This window comes from Limanda limanda, chromosome 1 (genome assembly GCF_963576545.1).
Source record: "Limanda limanda chromosome 1, fLimLim1.1, whole genome shotgun sequence".
NCBI classification, from domain to species: Eukaryota; Metazoa; Chordata; class Actinopteri; order Pleuronectiformes; family Pleuronectidae; genus Limanda; species Limanda limanda.
The window spans coordinates 11,535,029-11,560,568 of NC_083636.1; the positions used below are offsets into that span (position 1 = coordinate 11,535,029).

The window sequence follows — 25,540 nt, forward strand, 5'->3', positions numbered from 1 at the left end:
CAGTATTTTTACACAGAGGTGTCACATTGTATCACAGTTCAGCTTTCTTAGTTTAACTCAACATTTCCCCTTTAAACACCTCATTTAGTTTCATTAATTAATTTCATATTTTATCTTTTGATTTTTATTCTTTAACTCTTATTAAATGCTTCTTTTTACAAATATTGCTGTATTGTTGGTTTAAGCCTTTTCAGTGAAGGAACACATTACAGTTACCTTGTCAGTGCTGGATTATCTCCTGAAAAGCACTAAAAGCGAACGTGGGAACTGAAGGAGGAAAACTAATGATGTAATTTCAACTTCTCCTGAAGCTATAAGCTTCAATAATGTATCATCCTCCCTATGGGTTCACTGGTAATCATGGGAATCCAACTGGCAGACTTGATTTGTCATTTCAGAGAATCACAAACAGGGGAATGATTTAAAACAATAACTTCTTGTGTTTTTGTTATTATAGCTGTAGTTGTGCCCCCTAGTGGTCTGCGTACATGCAAAGTGAGCTGCAGCCTGTAAAGATCATGTTTTGTATGTGTTCCGTCACAGTTCATCAACTAACCCTCCACATTATGTAGCTGGCAGCCTATAGGACACCATTTGCAATGTAAGTGGACAATCATCAGCGGAGTAGATGAGCATGGTCCTGTGCCATATGGCAAGTGGTGGATTGAATTAGTGTCTGTCCTCTGCCAAGCATGAAGGACAAACAGTCCCAAGTCTCTCTCTCGTTCACCAGATAAGACTCAAGAACAATAGATCTAATAATAAATTCAAATTTGGCTTTTTTTTAAATTAGTTTTTTTTAGTTATTTGATTGTGTCCTGAGTTTGCAGATGCCTGAAACATTTATTTGAACAACAAAGAGGAACATGAATAATTCACGATGCATGAAAAGAAAGAGAAAGAGGGTACATGTTCTTATTTGTATGTTTATTTTTTGCTTTGCTACAAAAAAAACAGTCCCAGCGATATTTCAGTTTGACCTGATTAAAAAAAACGACTACAGTTTAAGTACAAAATGAAATATACCAAAACTACCCAAATGCTACCCAGAAAAAGAAATAGGCAATAGTATAAAATGAAAAAAGTCTTTCAGTCTACAACTACAAAAAAAAGGTTAGAAAAAACAGGGGGTTACTTAAAAAGAAGGCAAGTAGCCACCATAAAATGTGCCACTTTACCACAATCAAGTCTTCACGTCTCCTCGGAATATAAAGTAATGCAAGTACTTTACAATAAGTTAACGCAGGCAGCATCTCCCCTACGACTACAGCAAAAACCAAGTAACAGTCAAATGTATCAGCACGTAAAAAATACACTTTTTTTTGGCAACAACTTCACACAGGAAAAAGAATTGGCAAAACAAAAACATCTGGGTAGCAACATTTTTGGTTTCTTGAGAACATTATACGTTCTGTGTCCACGTCAGACTGCCTGTATGAGCTTCACATACTGTTTTTTACCATGTATTCAAAAATGATATAAATATATATATATGAACAAAAATGTACTAAAACTATTTTTTATACAAAAAGAGGATTAATGCCAAATGGAAACTTATGCTTATAAACCTCAATAAGTTAAAAAAATGAAGGGAATTCTTTCATATGTTTCAGGAGCATGACATTTTAGCCCTAATCTCCCTAATACCAAGGCTTTTTTATTCGTCTGGATCGCACAGCGTTGGCAAAAACAGCCCTCGTCACCGAGAATGAATCAAGTATAAATACTAAGAAAAACTCCTGTACAGTACCCATTTCTGTCAAAACTACAAAATAAGTTAGTATCAGGCAACTGTACATGTTATTTACAGTTTAAATACAAAAGGAAGAGATTCTGTAAATGGAGATGACGTCAGTACGTAAATGTTAAACATAAACATAAGCTTTGGATACAGATGATTTAACACAACTGCAGAGCCTTCGTGAAGGCAGGAAATGTACATGATTTGATTTGAATCCACTTTAGCTGCTTTATCAGCTACTAGATGCTTCGTTTTTTTTATGAAACTTGTAACGAAAACAACGAAATAACGGACCGAGGCTACAACCACTCTGCTACGCTTTCCCGACGAATCAGCGAAGGCTAAAGACCCAATGAGTGTTTACAGCATCAATTCCAAACATCTCTGTTTCCACCTGTCAACAGCGGCTCCAGGCGTATCCGTGGCAGAGATGGCGTTTTCAAACAATAAGTGTGGATGTAGCCCAAGTTGAAAAATGAATCAGCAGCAACCAAAAATACCACAACCCCTGGTTTACTTTCTGTCTCACTAGCAGGCCATGATACCCTGGACACATCAGAAATGTACGGAATGAATCACTACGGTGTTTTTATGCCCCGAAGTGATAAATGAAAATGACAGTGACATGATTGGTGGAGTGACGGTGGGAGTGACAAAATTAAAAAAAAAGAAGGGGGGGAGCAGTCTCTGAGCGCAGTCACAAGCCTGGAGGTGGAGAGGACAGATAGACACATTCATTTCAGCAGCAGCCGTATCCCATCGGCACATGGTAGGGGGAGTGTGTACGAGTAGGAATGGAGGAGCAGACCCCACCTGTTAAAGCAGGTGCCCAGTAAACATTTGAGTCTCCTGCAGAGAGACAGAGAGAGAGAGAGAGAGAGAAAGAGGGGGGTGGAGGCGAGGGTATTTGGTAGAGGAGAGGTACAAGTTTGCATGTATGTGTGAGGGTGAGGCAGGCCGAGCTAGCGTCATCAGTCCACGTCGCTGAGGTCGCTGACCGGCTCGTCCTGCACGATGCTCAGGTGGTTCATGGCGCGGCTGTAGGCGATCTGGACCGCCTTGCGGATGCTGGACGTGCGTCCCTCCATCATTTTGATCTTGTCGATGGTCTTGTCCATCCCCAGAGGAACCATCTTGGATCTGGGAAGCCACTGCCTGAGGGGGGGAGGAACAAGCATCGACTTTTCATCACCTGGGCAGCTGCTAAGGTCAAATGTGTTCCTCATCAATTAAGAGGAATCACTACACACATCTGCATATAAAGAGTTATAAAACATATACGAGTCCATTTTTATTATTTTCGTCCCGAATCATTAGATTCTGTCGTTGTATATTTCAAATATCAAACATTCACTTTAGAATAATAGAACCAAACAAAGTCCATGTCATGTTTTAAATCACTCCTCAAACCCTACTTTCACGAGAGGGCTTTTTTTATAAGGAATCTGAGTTTTGTTTTTATTTTTCACCAATGTGGTTCATACATATGTTTACTGTTTCTATCTTGACTGTATCTTCTTCTTTTCACATTTTGTCGTCATTTTGATTTTACTTTAATTAAAATGCCTACAAAATTAAGCTAAACCGATTTTGCCTTGTTTATGCTTAATCTACATATATGTTGACACAGGGGAACTACCTTATAAGCCTCGGCTTTAACTTAATTACTGCCTTTAAAATTATGCAGCAAGTATTTGAAATTTGTTTTTTTGTCAGCAAAATGTTCCTAAAACGGACTCAGACGTTTAGACTTTAGAGCATCTCTGAAAGCAACTTACGTGAACATAAATCATTATAAGTATGCACCAACATCAGGTAGTTTCAGAAATGCTGTGTAGATGTGGACGAGAATACCTGGTAAGCTAAAACAATTCCTGGTACTCAACTATAATAGTCGCAGTAGCAGCAAAGGTAATAGCCACCCTTAAAGCTACCATGGCTTTACTATTGTGCCTGTGAAGGTTGTACTTGAATCATCTGCAGAGACCCACAGTGAATATGAGAGGTTAATGGCAGAGATTAACTGAGGGCAGGAAATAGAAAGAAAGGATAAAGAGAATAATTACAGTGGTTTCAAGAATACCAGGAATACAAGAATAGGAATGTGATTCAGCTGCTGAGGTTGAACTACCTGTAGAGATTTCTCTAACAGAATTGAAACTGCTTTGTAGAACTTTCTGCCACACTGAATTTATCAGTTTCACAGTAACATGTCACTGTGAGTTTGACCTTTTACCTCCAAGCACCAAAATCTAACCAGTTCATCTTTTGTACCAAATTTAAAGACATTCCCTCGAACACAGAAGCCCCATTGTAAAAAGCCTGAAAACCATTTTCCTGGTGATGAAAGCCCAGGTAACTTTTTTTTCAACGCCTCTTGAAGCGTGAGCCATTTGTCGTCTCCTGACAACTCGATGTCACGCAGGCACAAGAGAGTAATGATGGGATGAAAGGCGGGTTGATGGGTTTACCCTTGTTAAAAACTGGCGGCGGCTTAAATCATGTCCTCTTCTGAGAGAGAGAGAGAGGGAGAGAGCGACACTCACCAGCTGCGCTTGTTGTCGAAGAAGAGGACGAGGTAGAGTTGCTCTTCGGCTTTGTACTGCATCTGCTCGCCGATGCGGAGCACGTCCATGGGGGGCATGGGGATGGACACCCCGTTGTGCTGGCAGCCCACTCGCGGCATGTGGGGGTCCACGATCTACACACAGCAGGGGGAGGCGAGAGGGGGGGTAAGACACACTCCCTCGTGAATGCAAACACACAGAATCACTTGAGTATAAAATCAAGACGACTTAATACACACACACACACACACACACATATATGCATGCATGCAAGCAGCTTGTGGCAGTTACATTCTTTACTCGGTTTTTTCTTTCATACTAAGGTCAAATTAAACTGGTTAACAATGTAACGCTGCCACCTAGAGGAAAGACAGAACATTTTCAGCGGGCTGAGAGAAAAACTGCTTCTTCATCTTGTGAGTCTAACTACGTTTACATGGACACCACCATTCTGATATAAACATAACATATAACTTGACATGAATAAGGTCATACTCAGGATAAATAATATCAAATCAAGACATATGTTTTATTTGGACATTAGTCAAATTACATTAACATGTATACGTGTAATTGCAGTATAACCTATTGGGGTTTTCAGGGCAACGACATCAACAGTTTACCAACTGCTCGACGATGCATGACCTGGTTTTGAACAAAATTTAACAATAAAAAGGAGTTTAAGATTTTTGCAAAATTTGAAAATAAGAAAGAAAATGCCAAAACGGTGTACAAAAAAATATATAGCATCATATATAAAACTTTCAGGTTTGAGTTTTAAAACTGGAGGAATAAGTTGATAAATAAAGTTGGATGTAATGATGGGAGTCATATTTAGAATATGCTCAGTAGCATTTTAACCAGAAAGGGCTGTCGCCTTTTTTTTTTAATTTTAACACTTATTCCAACATTGGGGGAAAATTTCGTATTTAAAGATCTGTTTGAATTGAAAATATAAGTTCTTGAAGCCGTCAGGCTGTGTGAAGTAATTTGTCTACTGATCCAGGAGAGGGTGCTCACCATCAGCTTGACCTTTTGACCTTTCAGTGGAGTAAGCCAGTGATGTTCTGTTGTGGAAGGGTTTTGTGTTCTTCACCGTAGACGACAAAGTAACAATTGAAGATGATGCTGTTTGTCGTCTTTGTCCCTTTGTTTGTTAGCAGCAGTCGAGGAGGCACCACAGACGAGCAGAGCAACGGCAAGTGTTCAACCTTGTCTGACTGTGTGCTCGCATGGGGGGGTAGAATATACACTAGATAATTATATGTCGTGTAAAATTTGCTTAAACTCAATTTTTGGGGAAAAACTGACAGCCAGAAAACAGGAATATGAATAGAATATTCTATTAGAAACTCATGTAACCATCATAATGGAAACGATGTCTGATTCTGAGTAAGGTCAACAGTCTGAATATTAGTGTCCATGTAAACGTAGCCAGAGTCAGGTTTCAACCTCCCACAAGGAGAAGCGATGACGACAGAACATCGGAGTGAAAGGACCACAAACACTCACCAAGGCTGGGTAGGAAGGGTATCCACTACATTTGGCCCAAACTAGCTTTAAGGGTTCCAATGTAACGGTTGCAGCACTAGCGGGCATCCAGATATTGCTGTTGCCAACCTCTATGGAAGCAGGAACAACACCAGACAAAGTTAAGTGTGGGTTCAAACACGCACAGAAAGACTAATTTCCAAAAGCCATGCTTTTAAAGTGCACGAGCACACGGCACGACCGGCGGTGACCGACAGATATTGATATTTATCAGCCATTTGTGTCGTTTAATCAGCCAAATGTGGACTTCAGATGAGGGGAGCCTCTCCAGATGCTGACTGGTTACGTGCCGAGGTGGCGAGCAGAGTGCAGAGACTCGCCGGGCACTGCCAAAAAAGTCAAGAGAATTTGGCTGGTGGCTGCGTTGAACTTCCAGCCCTGTTCTTTGTTCACGTGTGAACACCAGGTGTCCGCAAGTACATTCGAATAAGAGTTTTTCAAGAGGAAAATTATATTGAAGCCAGATGAAATAAAAGGCCAATTCTCCGGTTGTTTGCTTGATATTTGAGGCATTTTAACATTTACAGAACCTGCTGACATCTGGAGATATACACAGCCCCTTACTGTGCTGACTCTTCTACAGTCAACCTGACATCTAATATAAAAGGTTGGGTTTGGGGAGAAATAACGGCAAATAAAAAAGGTGGTCTGTAACCTGGTATATGGTTGAAAAGAAGATTGTCTCTGTCATGTCTTCTTTTCCCATTCACTCGAACGCCTTGTTTGCCTATTCATTATTTTAAATTTGTATTCCTCTTCTAATTAAAGTCATTGTCATCACAGAGAAGGTTGAAATGAAAAGTTACAGACACTTGCAGAATAATTTTCAATTAATCCAATAACTGACTAAGCATTATTATCCTTATCACATTGTGTGTATTTTGGCTGAAATGCAATAAGAAACTGCAGGAAATAAATATCTTAATAACAACATTCGAGGGCTCTTTGTAAAACATGTTTATTGAATGTAAAAACTGTCTATAGCGCTTTACTATTGACTATCGACCCCTGGTATCGTTCAATTGATGGTGTGGAGCAATGAAGAACAGAATTCCATCATCAATTAAATGGAAATATTTCACAAGAAAACACTTTATTGGGCACATTGTAATAATATTTATTTCATTTAATAAAATAGATCTGTATCTAAAATGTTAGCCCTCCCTCCCTACACATGTAGTTTGTTTTCTCACAACTTACCAGCAGCGATTCGTGCTGCCTTTGCAAAGTTCCCGGTTTCGATGCAGGCGATTAATTCGCTCTTATCGTCCACAGTGTTTCTCCGGACCAAGGCAGGTTTTCCCTTCCCACATTTTGGAAGACTGAGAATGGTGCTTGGAACGAGACGGAAGAAGAACACACGGAACAGAGGTCAAGTATAGAAAGAAAACTTCAGGTCACATGACTGAAGGCACGAATGTGGAAAGTGTCGGACAGCAGCTGTAAAGCAGCTGACAGTATCTGGCCTCTTGTGAATCTGTATTTCTGTGTGTGTGTCGTGTATATTACTTGAATTCTCTGCAACCTCACAGACCTACACTAGTGGAGATTTGTTTCTACAGTGTCGTTATGTCCCGCTTACTACTTATAGACATGGAGACCTGCAGCAATCAACTTTCCCTCATTTATTTTAAGTTTTAAAACTCTTTGAAGGTCACGCAGTGGAGTGCAGTATTAAACCACTGTGTATCCATTTCCATTGGAATCCAGCCTGGTTTACACTTGCACAGCGTCCTAGGATGTTCCCCTCTTCTAAATTCTGCCCTCCAGTGAGGCTGGGCACATTTTGAGTCTTTCGAGCTCAGCAGGAGGCGCGGTGCTGCAAAGCCCAGGTCTAATCCAAGTGAATGTTTGAATCTGTATTTGTGAACAACCTGCATCGACCAGGCCGGTGTTAAATTATTCACAGCTTCTTCCTTTATGTTTTTGCTGCCAATTCCTCAGTGACGACACGAGTTGTTTCTCTTTATCTGATGGATTACCTGGTGCTTCCTGGCAAGCTGCTACACGAGGAGATGGAGGACTCGGAGGCACAGCGTCTTCGTGGCTCCACAGGTCTGCTGGTTCGACTGGGTTCCTCCAGCTCCTTGTCCTCCTCCACCTCCAGGAAACCACTCGACAGACCTGAGAGCGCACAGGGGAGAACACTAGGAGTCTTGGTCGTCACTGTGCTGCTGCAGACACAACTAAATTACAATAGGAGTCCTTGAGATTTATGAAACGGTGTCAAAATATCAGAGAGAAATACAGAAATGAGTATAGAAATAAATGATATAAAAAGGTAATACATACACATTTAAAAAATGCATTATTCAGTGACATATATCCTGTAAATGAACAATAAATAATCACTAGCAGCATATTATGTAAATTCCTAACAAATGATATAAATATAACAATGAGCCTGAGCCACACGTTGATATGTGTGTGTGTGTGTGTGTGACCAACAGGATGATCAGTCAAACTCGGAACAGATGTGGAAGAATAAACAGGTGTCTGTTGTTATTTCCTGCAGTTTGGAATTTGTCTGTGGGGATTTTGTAAAAGCAGAGTGACAGTTCATTGCAACATTTGTACATCCGGTCTGAGCAGTTGGCCGTAAAGCAAAACCCTGATGTACTGATTGAAGCACGTGTTTTACTCTTTTTTTTTAGAATGGAAAATTCTTTAAACGCTTGAAAACCGGAAAGGTCAGAACGAACTTCTTGCAGGATATTTTTCTCTGTTCACTTCTTACCAGTGTCGAGCCGTTTGATGGGAGACTCCCCCTCCTCTTCATGCTCCCCCTCTTCTCCCCCCTCCTCCTCGTCCTCCTCGCTGTCTCCGCTGCCGCTTCTCTTCCTCTTCTTGCCGTGCAGCAGCGTCTCCAGCCTGGGTATGACCACTGACAGGAAGGATTGGGAACCCAGCTGCGCGCCGTCTTCGTCTTCCTCCTCCTGCCCTTCTTTTCTGGTGACGCGGTCCCCCCCCTCGTCTCTGCTCCGCTGGGGCCTGTGGGAACTGGCGGCCTTCGACTTGCGGAAGAGCACGGCGGTCCGGCGGCTCACTGTCCGCGTGGGCTCGGCGAGAGTGGACGTGGCTACAACGCTCACGTCTCCGTCCAGCAAAGAGTTTTGGAGGCCGTCGTGCAAGTGGCCGTTGAGGCGTGGAGCGGAGGGGAGTAGGTCCGGGATCTCGGCGTCAAACTTGACTCGCTTGGAGAGAGGCTTGTGATCGCAATCTGGGCCGTCGTCGATCGGTTTGAGGGTGGGGGGCTCGGGGTCTGTGTCTGAGTGGATATGAGGGGGTATGGAGTCTGAGGGCTCCAGTTTGGGAGGAAGACACTTGTCACCTGTGAGGGAGGAGAAGAGACATCAATAACATGTGGGTTCATAAGGGGACTCGTTGTTTTATGTTCTACAGACAGATGTTTCTTGGTAAAGGATTGACTGTATAGAAAAACTACAGAAGTATTTTGGAAGAACAGTAGAAAGCTGTTCGTAAAAAGTACAAAATATAACAAAGTACAACAAAAGTCTGTGACAAAAACCGAAGACTGACCCCCGGTGTTGTGCTGTAACATCCACCTTGTCCTTGTGTTTGCAGAAACGCCGACACTGCATTACATCATTTGGCTTTCGGGTTTGTCATGTAAGTAAAACTAGGGCCTGTTTAGCATAACACTGAGGCACTTTAATGAATAAAAAATGAGAACAAAATGACTTTCTTCTTTCTTTTCCCTCCACTAGCTTATTCTAATGCCGACTTAATGCAACTCAGCGAGTGCTGCAGGTTTGAGGCTCGAGGAAGCGTCTGCATTGACGCAGCGGGTGAAGCTGAACAATCACTTTATTATGACCTTGTTTTCAAATGTAAGCAGGAGTTTTTTTGTGTGGATGAGATAGTTTGTTGGATTTTTACAGGGTTCCACAAGGACGCACAGGGATGTTTTGGGGATTCAACAGTAACACCTGTTCTGCACACACCGTATGTAAACCGGCTATAACTGGTTCAATCATTTGGAACCAACGCTTTTATGCTGCAGTTGATGGAGGTTTTTAAATTGTAATTATCGACTATATGGATGCATGTCATTGATATATGCAACTCATCTAGTTTTATTTTTTCACTCTAAAACTATAAATGTATACCTGAAGCTAAAACCCACCTTTGTTATTCATATATTGAATGTATTTTCTTCTATCTTAGGGTTACATCCCAGTGAATAAGACTTGAATCTACAGCGTAAGAAGGGAAACAAAACCTGCAGATTGTATGGTTTACATTATGTTTGCATTTTGCTCCAATTCATTTTACAGATCATATTTGCACTAATAACCCCATTTATATTTAATGAGGTTAATTAGGTTAAAACATGTTTGTAATGAATTTGATGCTCTTGTTTCTGGTTTTAGGGAATAAATGAATAAATAACAAGATCAGCACTGTTTACCCAACAAGCAAATGCTCACCTCTGTACAACAGGGCAGGGATTTATAATAATTACACTATGTAGTAGCCTCATAATCTGATTTAATCCCCATTTCATTCTCTTCAAAACCCTAAACAAGTCTTAGATATGGGCAGCAAATCAGAGGCAGAAAGCAGACTTGTGTTAGAGCACTGAAATTGACAAAGACAACTACACTCTCGTGTTTTCGACACATTTTGAAATGATTATGTTATTCGACCGTTTTGCTCTTGCGAGGTCATGTCTGGGGCAGGGGGGCTAATCTCTGACATGCGGTACAGGATATTGAGGGCATGTGATTATCTTTAAAAGAGAAGGAGGCTGGAGTCAACCACAAAATGAATTTAAACCTACTGTCATCGTCTGGAAAATGTCCATTGGACTTCGGTCTCTCTTCTTTAGGTCTCCCCGTCTCTGGGTGGGAGGGAGCCGATGAAGAGGATGTGGATGTGGAGGGAGTTGTTGAGGAAGAGCAGTGGTGGCGGTGGGAGGGTAGGACTCTTTTTAGGCTCATTTCGCTGCGAACGTCGTTGATGGTCTTCTTGAGGAGCTTGACTCGCTTGCTGCGGGAGGGGCTGGACTTCATGCCACAGGTCTGGTCAAACTTCTCCAGTAGCTGCTTCAGCTGCTTGTCCAGGGGCAGATGCTCCCGATTGGCTGGTACAAGTAGGCGGTCCACTAAGGAAAGAATTAAACCCATTTCATGAATATTCCTTGCCCTGAAAGTATCACAGAGATATGCATCTTTATTGCTGCCCTTACCGTCCTCCCAGGAAAAGGATGTCGATGTTTTAATTTCCGGCTCCTCTGCTAGATGCATGCCGCTCTCCGTGTCGAAGCCGATTTTCTCCACATCACGACGCGCCTTTCTGAGCAGGGCCCCGCCCAGATCTCGGAGGCGAACAGCGGCCCGATAGAAATAGGTGTCCTTTGAGTTATACTTCATGCAGTTTTCAACTATGAGATTGAAGTCGCTTTCAAACTGCTGAAAGTTGCTGTAGGCCTGGGCGTCAATGCGCTGCCGTATGGTGGAGAAGTCCATTGGGTGCTTGATGTGGTCGAGGTAGTCGGGCACCTAAGTGGACGGAAGACATGAGGAAGTAAAATGATTTTATTCTTAAAACCTATAAATAATCATTAGAAATTATCATGATGTCAATGATTGAAATTATCATATAAAATAATTAGAAATCCTACTTTATGATATCTTTATGATTAATATATATTTTTAAACAAACAATGCTCATTTTGATGAATTTGCTGAAAGAAGAGTTTTTATAGCCCTGGCTGAGAACCACCTGCAATACCTCCAGTGCCCACCAATGGGCCACGGCCCACACTTTGGTAAAGCATATAAATTCCTTAATGTCTGCGCATGAATCATTTACAGCTTGTACAATTGCATCTTAAGAGATCCAATTAGAACAATACGATTCAATTTTTAAGCAAAATATTAAAAGTATTGAATTTCATGAGGATCATTACAAACAGATATTTCTACAGATGCAAAGCTAACAATTAAAATGACAATTTTAAGAGTCAGGTGATGCAATTCAAAGACAAAAACAGCGCCCAACGTGGGGCTCGAACCCACGACCCTGAGATTAAGAGTCTCATGCTCTACCGACTGAGCTAGCCGGGCTTGTGAGGCCACACATCCGTCAGGTTTTACAACTGGCATCCTCTGCCGTAAGACCTTGGTCTCATGTTACACATTCCATTGCGACACTGACTACACAAGGAGCGGGGGTGGATGTCCTGGGTCACCATGATCAGATCTTGTGGCGTGGAGCAAGCAGTGATAGCCTCTGTGATGTGTTTGGGTGCAGCTCTGTGATGCGGGTGAAACTTTTAATAGATACAGTGAAGGACAAAGTTCCTTTTGGAATTAGAAAACTTGTGAAGTCTGCTATGTGCGTCCAGAAGCTCAATGGTTTGATATTGAACAGGAGGACACTGTGTTGTCTGCGCCTCAATACCGATGTACTTGAATTCTTTGTACTGGGTCAGATTGCAATCAACATTAACACAACACACACTAAAAAAAGAGTGACTCATAAGTAACAAAAGCCATATTCTGAAATATGAAACTTGGCAAGCGTAAATATGTGGGAAACAAATGAAAAAGAATTCTGTGGTTAATTCACCTCAGTAAGATCAACTGGCTGGATGAAGATCTTGGCCTGGTCTTTAGCTTGAAGCTGGTCCAACAGAGCTCTGAGCAAAATACTGAAGGGAGTGAGCTGCATCTCCAGGAGAGTCTCCTGCAGCTTCATCTACAACACAGCACAAAAGGAAAACTCTTTTATTTAGCAGGTTTTCTCATCCAAGTAGTGAAATAGTCCGTCGACTCTATCCATGCATCCACTTGTACCTCTTCCCTCTTGAGCTTCTCCCGCTTGCGGATTAACTCCAGCAGCAGCCGGGCCCGCTCCAGGTCGTGTCTGAGACGGTGCCATTCCTTTAACTGGTCTTTTAATGTTCTGCTCTCCTCCTCATTCTGCTTCTGGAGAAGACATTAAAAAAAACATACATTCAGGAATGGAATAGAACACGCAACTACTTGCATAATATATACATGTTTCAGGGTTAACACATTTTTCCTCAGAGCAAGCTCGTATAATACTTTATGGCCAACTGATGCAGACACAGGCATTTATACATACTTTAGCAAACATCTTAACAGAAGTACTGCATAGGCTTGACAAAATGTGTGAAGATAATGGATGATCAAAACACTTGCTTCAAGTTCTACAAACTACTGGCACTTTGGTAAAAAAAGCAAAATGAAGACTGAAAGTCTTCTGGGGTTGACTGACAGATGAACAAACCGGTTGTGCATTCTTCTGGGACTGCAGGCTTGTCTGAAGGCGTCTCAGGAGAGGAAGCCCGTTCCTAGATTGCCTCTTCAGTTTCCAGTAATTTAGGACCAGCTCCACAAAAGCTTTCTTCTTCGTGACTGACACCTGGTTGAGAATGGTTTGTAACCTGGAGGAGTAAAGAAGACGGGTATTAGTGGGACAGAACTGGGGAGAGAGATCCACACATCTAATCTCAAACACTCAATGTTATTAGCTGCTGGCAGAGTTTTATCAGTGAAGTCGACCACGGAATCTGTGGCTGGCTACATTTGATTGTATTTTTCAGAGAAACATCAAACTTAACAGCTACACACACAGTTTAGGCAGCAGTTGACACAGAGCAAATGCATGTGAAGAGATCACTGGGGAAAGCAAATATTAGCCAGTGTCATGTGATCAAAGCCTGACACAACTAGTGTTTGTACAACATCTATATATCGTTCAGAAAGACAGTTGCCAAAACTATGTGTTTAACAGAATATGGGACATCTAACCACATCCAACACACACAGCACATCCATTATTAACAAGTTAAATCATGTGTGTACCTGTGAGCAGGAAACGAAGGCACAGTAGCAGGCGTTGCAGCTTCACTTTCAACTTCAGGCTCAGCCTTTTTACTCTTACTCTTTTTCTTTCCTTTTGAATGCCCTTTACCAGCGGCTCTCCCTTTGTCCATTTTCCTACATAGTCCATTTTTGGGTTTGGCCTCATCATAGATGGTAAGCGGCCTCCTCACACAGCCACTCGGTGTGTGAGCTCCACAGTAGGCGGTTTTCTTCACAGAGAACGTGGGCTCCCCTGTGTCTGTCACCTCCTTGATGGGTTCCATCTTCATGAAGAGGCCTGCCTTCTGGGCACAGCTGACATGGAAGGCAGTGTAACAGTTGGCTTTGTGGCACTGGATGCACGCCCCGACCCCTCTCTCCTTGCAGAGGTAGCAGGTGAGCTTCCAGCGGGCCGGAGGAATGTGGCTGACGCCGTCGATGGGCTCGATGAAGGTGGTGTTGGAGAAGCCGACCTCGGGGACCCACAGGGCGCACACCACGTGGCCCCAGCGGTCGTCGTCCGTCTGCTTCACCGCTCCCCCCTGGTTGGGGCAAAGGATGCAGTCTGCCGCCCGGGTGGGTGACTGGAGGCAGTGTCTGCACAGCCACTGGCCCTCGGGGATGTAGGGCACGCCGTAACATTCCTGGTGCACAGGAACGTTGCACATGTCGCAAAATAAAATAGCGTTGCTGTTGTGACACTCGCCGTCCATGCAGATGCAGCAGACAGCGTCCTCGTCGATGGCGGCTTGCTTTTCGCAGCCTTGATCCAGGCTCTCTAGGTGCAGTTCTTTCTCAAAGCGGTCCACGAGGAACTCAAAGACGTTGTGGGAGACCTGGCTGACTCCTTCGCTTCGCCGTTTTTCATTCACCAACTCTAGCCACGCGTAGTCTTCCTCGTCCATGTCATACTCTGTTTCCTCATCTAACTCTTCCTCGGTTTTCTCTATGTACTTATAAAACCTGGCTGGACGCTTCGGAACTGCTGGAAGGTTATATTCCACTGCACGGAACTTCGGCTCGGGAAGCTTCGGGCCAGCATTAGCGCTGGCCTGTTGCCCCGCCCCTTCTCCAGGACTAGTGATGCCCAGTGCAGCGTTTCTCTTCTCCTGGCTGTTTTTTAATCGAACTGACCTCAGGAGGACTTGCTGTGGTTTCTCAGCATTTTCTTTATTACTGGTGCACTCCATCATCTCCTGCGCCATGGGGTCGTCGTCCGAGATCACATCCAGCCTGTCGTAGACGCTGAGGCGATGGAGGCGGCCATCAATGTCAAACTCCACTATGCGCTGCGCCTGGGCGTAGGTCAGGATCTGCTTGTTGGGGGAAGGCATGATGGGAGACGATGGCCTCTGCGGCACCGCAACCCGGTGCTGCCGAGCTTTCTTCTTCATCGTGACGCTCCGTGTTGCTGTGGAGAGAGAGTGGGGAGCGGCACAGTTAGAAATCTGCATACATGTATTTTATCCGGGTCAAGTATTGACATGCACTGAGCTCCAGACATTTCCCTGAGGTTATCCAGAGGGGCTGTATGTGAGGACACAAATGTCTGAGTCAGTTGTTCTCGATATTCTCCAGAATTATTCCTTCCAGCCCCCTTATGAAATATTAAATATCTGAGTAAGACCATGTGTCAATACAGCAGGAATATCTCCTAAGAACTGGGCGTGCTGATGTAATTTCAAACACTAAATTCACACTGCAAGCACTAGTGCTCAAATCAGTATCAGTGCACATGGTCTTGTAAATTGTGGCCTGTATCAGTGAATGTAGTATAACATGCCACAGACAAAAACTGGAAGAAACCTAATATCTCTGGATTAAAAAGGGGCGTGATCCACTTAGAAGACACTGACAGAGATGCCTCCACTTGAAAAGACAAGGACATCCGAGAGCTTTAGGTGATGAGGGCTGACGTCAGCTGTAAACAACAACATTAAGCTTACTACAGTGCAATTTACAAATCATGTCCTGCCTCCTCTACCACGAAACCACTCCTCGGTGTTCCTATATTTGTGAATGCATCTGACCTGGACATGCTGAGAAAGTCCAGAGATTTTCTGGACCCTATTTTCTGAGGTTAATGTCTATAAACATCTCTGGATAAAACAAGAAAGAATTTTGAGGGTCAAGAAAATCAAAAGACACCGAGATACAGTCTTGTGTGGTGGCAAGTTTGGACTTACATGGACTTCCACTTTGCACAGCGCAAAATATCATAAGAGGGGATCTATGTGTGCACAACGTCTCAGAATCATGAATAAAGACTATAAATACAATGCATAACCTTTCAGTAAGGTAACAAATACTCTACAACATAGTGTATCATGCTTAATGTACCTTAGCTGTGACAACACATCAGCTTTACAGAGACAGACACTGATTCTACTATAAAACCAAACTATAAAAACACTGACAACAAGTGAAACCCTGCGGGATCTGAGTGCCTTACACTTTAAAACTCAGCTGACAAAGAGAGGAAAGGGAAGGTGCAACTTCCATTGATGCCTCTGGCCCCAGTGACTAACTATGGGATGAGCTGTGGTGTTGTTAGCCAGGACCAGTCCAGCACACTGGGGCATTTAACCCCGGTGGTGGGAGGCGGCCACCCCGTGCTCTCTGGATTCGAACGTGCAGGAGTTCACACTTGCCCGTTTGGTGCAGAGGTGCAAAAGCCCCCTGTTCTGTTCCCACGACCCCCTCGCAGTCCAAAGTGGCCCAATTGCTAACAAAAACATTAGCTAGCCTGCTGACTAGCATGAGGAGCTAGCTTCCCCCTTTCGCCAGCGGAGCAAATGGCGTCAAAGAGAAAGAAGAGTTCTCCCTGTGCGTCCGCTGGTAGAGTCGAACCCGGTGCGGGGAATTAAACATGTCACTCGTTGAAGCATTTGTTGGAACAGTGAAGTAAAAAGAGACAAATGAACCACAGCACGTACCTCGGGTGCTCCAGCAGTTTGGCTAGCCGAGGAGGAGGAGGAGGGGAGCTAGCCAGCAGCCGTACAAAGCAGAGGGGAGCGGGCCTGCTGAGCGGCTCTGTACCCGCACACAGTGTTCTCATCCACCGGGTGCAGCTGGGGGGCTTCACCGCTGCTCGCGAAAGGAGAACCGGGCCTTCGTGGTGCCTGTGGGTTCCCGCCGGGAAGGGGCTGCTTCGCGGAGCCTTCAGGGGCTACAGCCTCTCGCTAGCCGCGGTCGACCGGATAGCAGCAGCGGCTCTGCGGACGGTTCATCCCCCAACACAACAATGCGTTTCCAGCAGACAACTCCCACCCGCACGCTCCGCTCGCTACGTGTGACGCTGGAGGTCATGTTTAGTGTCGAGTCGTAGCTCTCACACAATGGCCCATCTGTCACACGATCGATGCATTGACTATGTGTCGATCCCCACTCACACACACACACACACACACACACGCAGGGCTCGGATCACTGCGGGGACTGTGTGTCTCTGTGTGGGAGCTCTCTGTGCACCGAGCTGCTTTAGAACACACAACCGTCCGATCTGGGTTTCAACGGGGATGTGTGGGTTTCTGTGCTTTTAGTTGTGTTTCCCGTGCACGAAGCAGGAGGACGAGTGGCCAGCCCCACCCCGGGTTCAGCCCCGCCGTGTCCCGCAGGTCACCAGACACCGTCGGTTGTCAGCAGCAACGTGTTCGTGATACAATCGTAGTGCATTGTTTGTTCAGATTTATAAACACAGAAAATACCGTTTCCCCGGAATGACCTTGAACGCAACACACAGAAGCAGTCATTTATTCGCTCTGAATATTTTTCAGTATTTAATTGTTTTGTTCTATTCTTTATTTTTGTATCTGTATTCGTTCTGTCCCTGGGCTACTTGTTTATTCTATTTTATTAATTATTTATTTAATTCCCTTCAAATGCAAAGTTAAGCCACCAGTATAATTGTGAAGAAATAAACGAAAACAGACAGATACAGAATAAATACACCCGCCTCCATTATTATGTTTTCATTTATTTTCTAAATCAATTTATTTCGACTAAAATGCTAACTAAAATCACGAAGGTAACATAGCTATACTTAAAGAAATAAGCTAGTTAATAGTTTAACAGAAACAGAATAAAATCCCAACCCCAAATATTATCATTTAATTTAAATAATCCAAATAAGTGATAATATCATACTCTGTGGAAACAGAGTAATACTCTAGCCTCGTTGGTTTTATCTTACTTTTACTTCACTTTTAAATAAATGCAATTCTGCTGGAAAATATTTAAAATATGAGCTAAATACAAAATAACCCCCCATCCATAATTATTTTTATTTATTGTGATCTGTTGTTGTTAATGTGAAAACACGTGGCTTGTTCTATATTTATACACATGTGGGTCTGTCCTGTTAATAATAGAAAGTTAAAGGTCATGAGTAGATCGTAATGTGACAGTTTAATTTAAAGTTGGTAGTTGGTGTGAATGTGGGTCTGACACCGGAGCTCCCGGTGACATCACTAAAACATGTTCCTTCCGTCCGACGCTGTGTGGAGCTGCTCCGGCCCGACGTGAACCGCTGCTCGCAGACCAGGAGACAAAAGCAACAAAGTGAACCCCGCTCCGGATCAATCAAATGTGTCAGATTTAACCGTTTCGGGGCCACGAACCCGGCCATCCCACCGCCACACACCACGGTAAGTCCACCGGGCCCTCATGGGGGTCCCGGCCGGGCCCGGTTCGGCCGGGCCGTCGTGCTGATCGCCGGTCGGATTCTGATCCCGTGTGGGTCGCGTCGCCTCGGCTGGTTCTGCCTCGCCAGGTTAGCTCGCCTGTCCTGTGTGTGGCCTAGCTGGCAGCTAACCAGCTAGCTGTCGTGGTGCGGTCCGAAGCGTGCTAAACGCGGTTACTCGGGTCAGCCTGACGTTACCGGGCCAGTTGAAGAAGTTACCTTAGCTGTGATATCCCTGCTGTGGATCCACGTGACTGCACTCCTGTACCTGCTGGTTGTTTTTAATGTGTATAGTAGCCTCGCCGCTAGCCCAGCTAGCATCAGGCTAGCCACCGTGGTGTTTACTGGCGAGGAAGCGGACCCGGCTGCTGGGGTTCATTCTAACGTGATTGTGGTATTGTGAGGAGGGTGTCTGAAGTTTAAACTTGTGGTTCAGTGAGAGTGAGAAGAAACCCGGCGTGGAGCCACACATTTACAACCTTTGGCGTTAGCATGAACACGTAAGCTAGCCAGCGGTGGCTACTCTCTGCTGTCCTCTCGCATCTTCCTGCCTTTAGCGCTTCAGCCAAACCCGGAAAACTGGCTGTCAACGACCATGCAGGAAGCGGCGGCTTGTTTTTCGTGGATCTCTACTCGACTGGAGATCGAGAACCCCTTCGGTTCTGTTAGCACAACACATTTAGTCTGATCGACGGTTATTTGTTGTGGATTACTACAAGTTGGTGTGGTTTGGGACACTTGTTTACTCGGGCTAATGATCCCAGAGCTGATGTGGCCGGTATGCACACATACTATATGTTGTGCAATACCAGCATATACTGTTATGGTCTTGAAAACAAGTGTTGGGACGATCTTAATATATCTCTGCTGGATATTGATGACTTGAAACATATGTTTTATTTGAACAATTGTTATTACCACACTTGACCTGATCCCTCAGCCTGTGGTTGACCGGCCATCGAGGCACAAGGTACACATATTATTCAACCAAGCACCGGTTTATTATGTGTACCCAGTGAACACTAATGCAGTCTTAACAGCCTGCAATAAATCCTTCTGTCTATAGACGATCATGGTATCTTTTTTATTTAAGCTGGTGTTATTTCTACTCATTGGTCATGGTGTAAGCTTAGATTGTGGTGCTGTTGAATCTCTGTTTTATTTTATATTTCAAATTTTTCTCGTTTATCTAGTTTTGATGTAAGTGAGGTTAGTATTAATGTTTAAATCACTTATCTAAAGCCAATGCTAGCAGTGTGCAACAACGTGAGTCACTGAAAACTGAAAAACATGTTTCTCAATTTTATTATGACACCAACCTCAGCGTATTTCAATGATTTATAACAGCAGCTGCTTAAGTGTTGTATCAATATTATCTATATTCAACAATATAGATGGCTGCTGATACATTTAGTATATTAAAGATTTATCATATATATGTAAAGTACAGCAGGTCCAAAATAATCAAATGTGTTTCGTGGAAAGTTACTGGCGTTACAGAGCCTACACAGGCACACATTGTCCCAAAATTTGTAATGGCATGGGGGAAAATTCAAAGTAAACAGTCATTTCGTTAAAACATAATTCTTCCAGTGAATTGATTTGCATACAGCTTTAGAGGGCGGAGAGTTTGGGACGAGCTGGGGGCTTTGTGATTCAAACTGCTCCCAGAGAGACTGGACAGACTGTCAAGCCACCTGTAAATGAGCCTCACTGAGACCAAACGTAACACTCGGCCTGGGCGGTGCTCATACGCTTGCAAATTCAGACATTTCCATGTCTATCACCGAATGGCAAATCAAAGTGGCCGGTATCACATTCAAAGTTTCATGACATCATTTTACACTGTAATGTTACAAACCAACCAAACCCAGTGTTATATAAAAGTCCGTTTATTATTAGATAATACTAATTAAAGAACGGCCTGTTCAGAACTGTTGTTCTCCCACTGTACCTGTATGACCTGTTTTTGGAAACTTGTTCCTTTTAAAACAATCACATTTTTCTCTCTCCCTCTCTCCAGGTCGTGTGCGGTGAGGTGAAACAACTTCAGTCATAAATGGAGAGCGACAAGCAGGCACCCTGTGTCCTGGAGAGCCCTACGCATATTAGAACGCCTGCTTGAGAGCTGCTGTATCGATGACTGCACCTGAAGTAGGTGATTACGCTTGACAACGCAGACCTGACTATTCGACAGAAACCATTGGGCTGCAGCCATGGACGGGGAGGAAGACGTCTCACACATGAGCGAGGATATGGAGATGGTCAGTGAACCCAATGGCGCCATAGAAACTAAACGAAGAGAGGCCAAAGGGACCTGCCTGAAAATTGAGGGCCAGGATGGCTACGTGTTCAAATCCTACACCATTAAACCTCGTGACACTGCTGATGCAACGTCCCCTGGCTGCTCCTCCATAACACTGGAAAAAGACTCTCCCCCTTCTCCCAGTCTATCTTCTCAGGGCGACAAACAGGTGGAGTCTGATGAAGCAAAAGAGACTGATCCAGGTTCTCCCACTTTTTCAAACAAATGCCTAAACACTGAAACTGAGGAAAACGTGATGGACGAACAGTTTGAAAACCTCGATGAAGCAAGCGAACATATCAAGGACGACATCGGGGATGCAAATGAAATGGAGGAGGAGACCCAGGATGACGAAAGGCTGGCGTTTGGTAGCTCAATTGGCCCTTTTGTATCAAGAGACGGTGACGACTACAGTACTTTACTAAGCGGATACTCAAGCCTTTATGATGTTGCCATGGACGCCGTCACTCAGAGCCTTTTGTCATCCATGAGGAGTCATTCCAACCCGAGGAAGAAATCTCCTGCCTGGAATCACTTCTGCATATCGCCACGAGACGGTACCAAAGCAATCTGTTTATACTGCATGAAAGAGTTCAGCCGGGGAAAGAACGAGAAAGACCTCAGCACAAGTTGTTTGATGAGGCACGTGCGAAGGGCTCACCCCACTGTGCTATTACAAGAAGGAGCAGACGCATCCTCAAACAGTCTGACTGGCTCCCTCGCCTCCTCTTTCACACCTGCCTCCCCAAACTCACCAAAAAACGGAGACTTGACTCATAGCGTCACTACTTCTGCCTCAAAGAACACTTCACCGTCCACCTCCTCAGCTGAGAACTCAGACCTGTCATCCAAAGAGGTGTTACCCAAAGTAGAACCAAAACTCGAGCCGTACGTGGACACAGACACCGTCGGCAGCACGCTCTCATCCTCACATTCCAATGACAACAACCTGGAGGACATGTCAGACGGAGGAGCCGAGCGTCTTCCCGGCACCCCAAAAAGCTCCAGCTCTCGCCGGAGATCAGCTGTATGGAAACATTTCTATCTGTCGCCTCTGGACAATTCAAAAGCAGTATGTATCCATTGCATGAATGAATTCAGTAGGGGGAAGAACGGAAAAGATCTAGGGACGAGCTGTCTCATCCGTCACATGTGGAGGGCCCACAAAGAGGTTGTGATCGAGGAGAACGGCCAGGGAAATCACATTCCCCCACCCTATACAAACCCGCCCTCACTTTTGTCTCGCACACAACTGCAGGATTCACAGGAGATGAAAAAAGAATCCCTACTTCTTCCATCGTCCCCGGAAACCACATCAAATGAGCTGCCCCAAAGCCTGGAGGAAAGTGTGCATATAAAAGAGGAATCCGATGAGGCGATGCAACTCTCAGGGCAGGAGTCCTCTCTCAATCTCTCCTTCAAAATTCACGAAGAAGATGGCCCCCTGACTTCCTCCCCGCGCCCCCCCTCGGAGGGCCCCAGCCTCGATCAGGATCATTCAGTTTTCCAGCAAAACAAGAAGATAATGAAACGGGTGAAATCCGAAGTGTGGCACCATTTCATAGTGTCTCCGGTCGACCAGTTAAAAGCACTGTGCCGTTACTGTCCATGCGTCATCAGCCGCGGGAAACGGGGCGACTTTGGTACAAGTTGCCTGATGAGGCATCTCATGAGACGCCACCCAGACGTCCTCAAAAACCAAAAAATCACAGATGAGAGGGAATCTTCCTCCCCTCATCCCTTCACCAGTCTCAGTGGAGCGGACGGGGTTTCAACCAAAGAAACTGACAGCCCGTCCAGTGAGAAGAAGCCACACACCCTGCCTGCTTTCAGCAAAAAGACGTCAAAACTGTGGAACCATTTCTCCATTTCACCCACTGACCCCACCAAGGTGGTTTGTTTGCACTGTAGCCGCACAATTAGCAGAGGCAAAAAGACTACAAACCTCGGCACAAGCTGCCTCTTTAGACACATGCAGAGGTTTCATGGACATGTTCTTGAAAGTAACAATGCTATCTCAGGTGATGTGCGGTCTGCTGCAGTTCACGTTAAACAAGAGATCATGGACACGCCAGTTTACGAAACGGAACAGAACCTTGAAAGGTTTGATGAACACCACCCGGTTGCCAAAAAAATCACCAAACTTATCGCAGAAATGCTCGCACTGGATCTTCAGCCATCAGCTATGGTGGAGAATGCTGGACTGAACCGACTACTCGAGTACCTCCAGCCTCAGTATTCTCTACCCACTTCTTCTTACTTTACCAGCACTGCCATACCAGACATGTACGAAAGAGTGAAGGATGTCGTGCTGACCCACCTGAAAGAGGCTGAGGGGGGGGTCGTCCACTTCACAACTAGTATTTGGGTCAGTAGCCAGACAAGGGAATACCTGACCCTTACCGCCCACTGGGCGACGTACGAGTCGAGTGTTAGACCCCAAGGTCAGGACTTCCACTGCTCCGCTCTTCTAAATGTCTCCCAAATAGACTGTGATAACGATATGCATGACATCCCAAAGCAGCTAGAGTATCTGTGGGATTCTTGGATCACCTCATCAGGGCTTAAAAAGGGGTTCACTGTCACGGACAACAGCACCATCAGAAACACGCTTGAGGACCATGGCCATGTCACCATGCAGTGTTTCGGACACACCATAGACCTCATTGTTAGCGAAGCCATAAAGAGCCAGAGAATGGTTCAGAACCTTCTGAGTATTGCACGGAAGATCTGTGAACGTGTGCACCGCTCGGCAAAGGCCAAGGAGAAACTGGCTGAGCTGCAGAGGGTCCACGAGCTGCCGGAGAACCAGCTGATACAGGATGTCCCGTCCAAGTGGAGGACGTCCTTCTTCATGCTGGAGCGGCTGGTGGAGCAGAAGAAAGCGATCGACGAGATGTCGGTCGAGTGCAATTTCAGGGAAATTATCAGCTGCGATCAGTGGGAGGTGATGCTGTCGGTCTGCAATGCACTGAAGCCGTTTGAAGTCGCCTGCAGGGAGATGAACAGCCACACCGCCACTCTGGGACAAGTCATACCACTCATCCACATCCTCAACAGAAAGATAGACATGCTGTTCGACGAGACGGTGGGCATAGACAACATGCTCAAGTCTCTAAAGGAAGCCATGATGAGCAAAATGGCAACAACTCTGCAAGACCAACAATATATCTGGGCGACCATGCTGGACCCACGATACAAGACGTCACTGTTCTCAGAGGAAGAGGCTGAGCGATTTAAGCAGGATCTGATCAGCGAGCTGGACTCCTCGTCTACCTCAGTTGCAGCGAAACCCTCGCTGCCCAACGGCTGCAACGAGGACGCCGTTTCTTCCGACGCCCCCCACCCAAACAGGGACAACCTCTGGTCCCTGATGGCCGACATTCGGCAAAAGATAAAACACGAGGAGAAGCCAAAGTCTTCGGAGCTGGCGGTGCTGGAGTACCTCGAGGAAGACATACTCGATCAAAGCTGTGACCCCCTCGATTATTGGAACATGAGAAAGTTCATGTGGTCCGATCTCGCCAAAGTAGCCGCCCGATACGTTGGCTGCCCCCCCAGCATCGTCCCAGCAGAGACACTGTTCAGCACAGCGAGCGTCAACTATGCTCTAAACCAGCCCAGACATTTACTGGAGAACATGGAGGGCCTGCTGTTCCTCAAGGTCAACCTCCCTCTGATCTATTTTCAATACTGATTTAATATTGAGCATTAACTTGAAAACCCTTTATCAAGGACCAAGTTGCTTAGCTGTGAAATGGGTGGGGTGTTTTTTTTTTTTTACTGTCGGGCAAAATGTAAAATATCAATTTATACACTGATCGAGTCTCAATGCAAAGGCCAGATGAGGTTTTATTGTATTCTGTGTACTACTGTTGAAACACTTTGGAGCTGTTGTGATGAATAGTCTCAGTCAGAAGTGTGTCAGGGAGGGAGGGTTTTTCTAGCTGTAGGGGTTGATGATGATGTGTTTGCTTGTAAATCAACGTTTCTGTTCTGTGTCTACTCTCTCCTTGTGCCTTATCCAAAACTACTTCAGGTCAAAAATGCTGTAAATACTTTTTGTTAAATTGCGCGGATCACGTCAGGTTGCTTTTAATTTTTATGGATAAAAGATAGATGCAGAGTTGTTTTCCAAGTGAAAACATGGTCCAAAAATAAATGCTGTGACTGAAAGATGTTTTAAGTTAATGTTATTTAATTTTCATCGTGAATTCGTGGCTCATGGTACTGTCATTTAGAAATAGAAATTTTTTTACTTGTGAAATGTTTTTAATAAGATCATGTATAATATTGCTGTATTTTCAGAATAAGGAGTTTGTTTGGAATATACAATTTGTCTCTTAAGCACAATTTAAGTTTATGTCCAGGGGATTAAATTATGGGTTTATTATTGAGTAAAACAATGTACTGTACATTTTTATATGAAATGACTTCTGAACCTAATTTGATAAATGTTTGAGCATTGAGACTGGAACCATGCAAATTTTGTGGTCATTTGTAAATAAAGGTTTTCCTTATGAAAAATTCCAGTTTATTTTTGTTTAACATCGATTAGGATTTATTGTACAATATAGATTTCTTGGTTTTTACTCGTTACTCGTGGACTCCACAGTCCCTCTTACTGAGCTGAAATACAACTGAACGGTGTATATTACCCACTTCCTGAACTTCGCCAGCTTCCTGAACCACAAAAACTGCTGCAACAAATGTTATGTAACAAACACACCACTTTGTTTAGGATTCTTAATATTTTAAAAGTTCTTACTGAATATCAGAAATATACACTTCTAAAAACTGTAGATAAGTTAAAAATACTTAGATAAATGTGTGTCC

General features: G+C 44.4%; 2 protein-coding genes and 1 non-coding gene across 3 annotated transcripts; 1 reads left to right on the plus strand and 2 right to left on the minus strand.

The window, feature by feature from the left end:
• Window positions 1-912: 912 nt before the first annotated feature.
• Window positions 913-17,219, minus strand: brd1a (bromodomain containing 1a). Its single transcript, XM_061077287.1, has 13 exons — window positions 16,655-17,219; window positions 13,719-15,129; window positions 13,141-13,297; window positions 12,684-12,815; window positions 12,457-12,585; window positions 11,072-11,384; window positions 10,664-10,987; window positions 8,597-9,190; window positions 7,842-7,983; window positions 7,060-7,193; window positions 5,821-5,930; window positions 4,288-4,442; window positions 913-2,896 (listed from the first exon to the last, which is right to left on the minus strand). The coding sequence occupies exons 2-13, from the start codon at window positions 15,110-15,112 to the stop codon at window positions 2,713-2,715; spliced, it is 3,768 nt and encodes a 1,255-aa protein (XP_060933270.1). The 5' UTR covers window positions 15,113-15,129; window positions 16,655-17,219; the 3' UTR covers window positions 913-2,712.
• trnak-cuu (transfer RNA lysine (anticodon CUU)) lies at window positions 11,879-11,951 on the minus strand. The gene has a single exon. It is a non-coding gene; the product is annotated as a tRNA-Lys (tRNA).
• A 1,042-nt stretch (window positions 17,220-18,261) lies between the features above and the next one.
• On the plus strand, window positions 18,262-25,192 carry zbed4 (zinc finger, BED-type containing 4). The gene is made up of 2 exons (XM_061069396.1): window positions 18,262-18,364; window positions 20,423-25,192. The coding sequence occupies exon 2, from the start codon at window positions 20,616-20,618 to the stop codon at window positions 24,399-24,401; it is 3,786 nt and encodes a 1,261-aa protein (XP_060925379.1). The 5' UTR covers window positions 18,262-18,364; window positions 20,423-20,615; the 3' UTR covers window positions 24,402-25,192.
• Window positions 25,193-25,540: the final 348 nt, after the last annotated feature.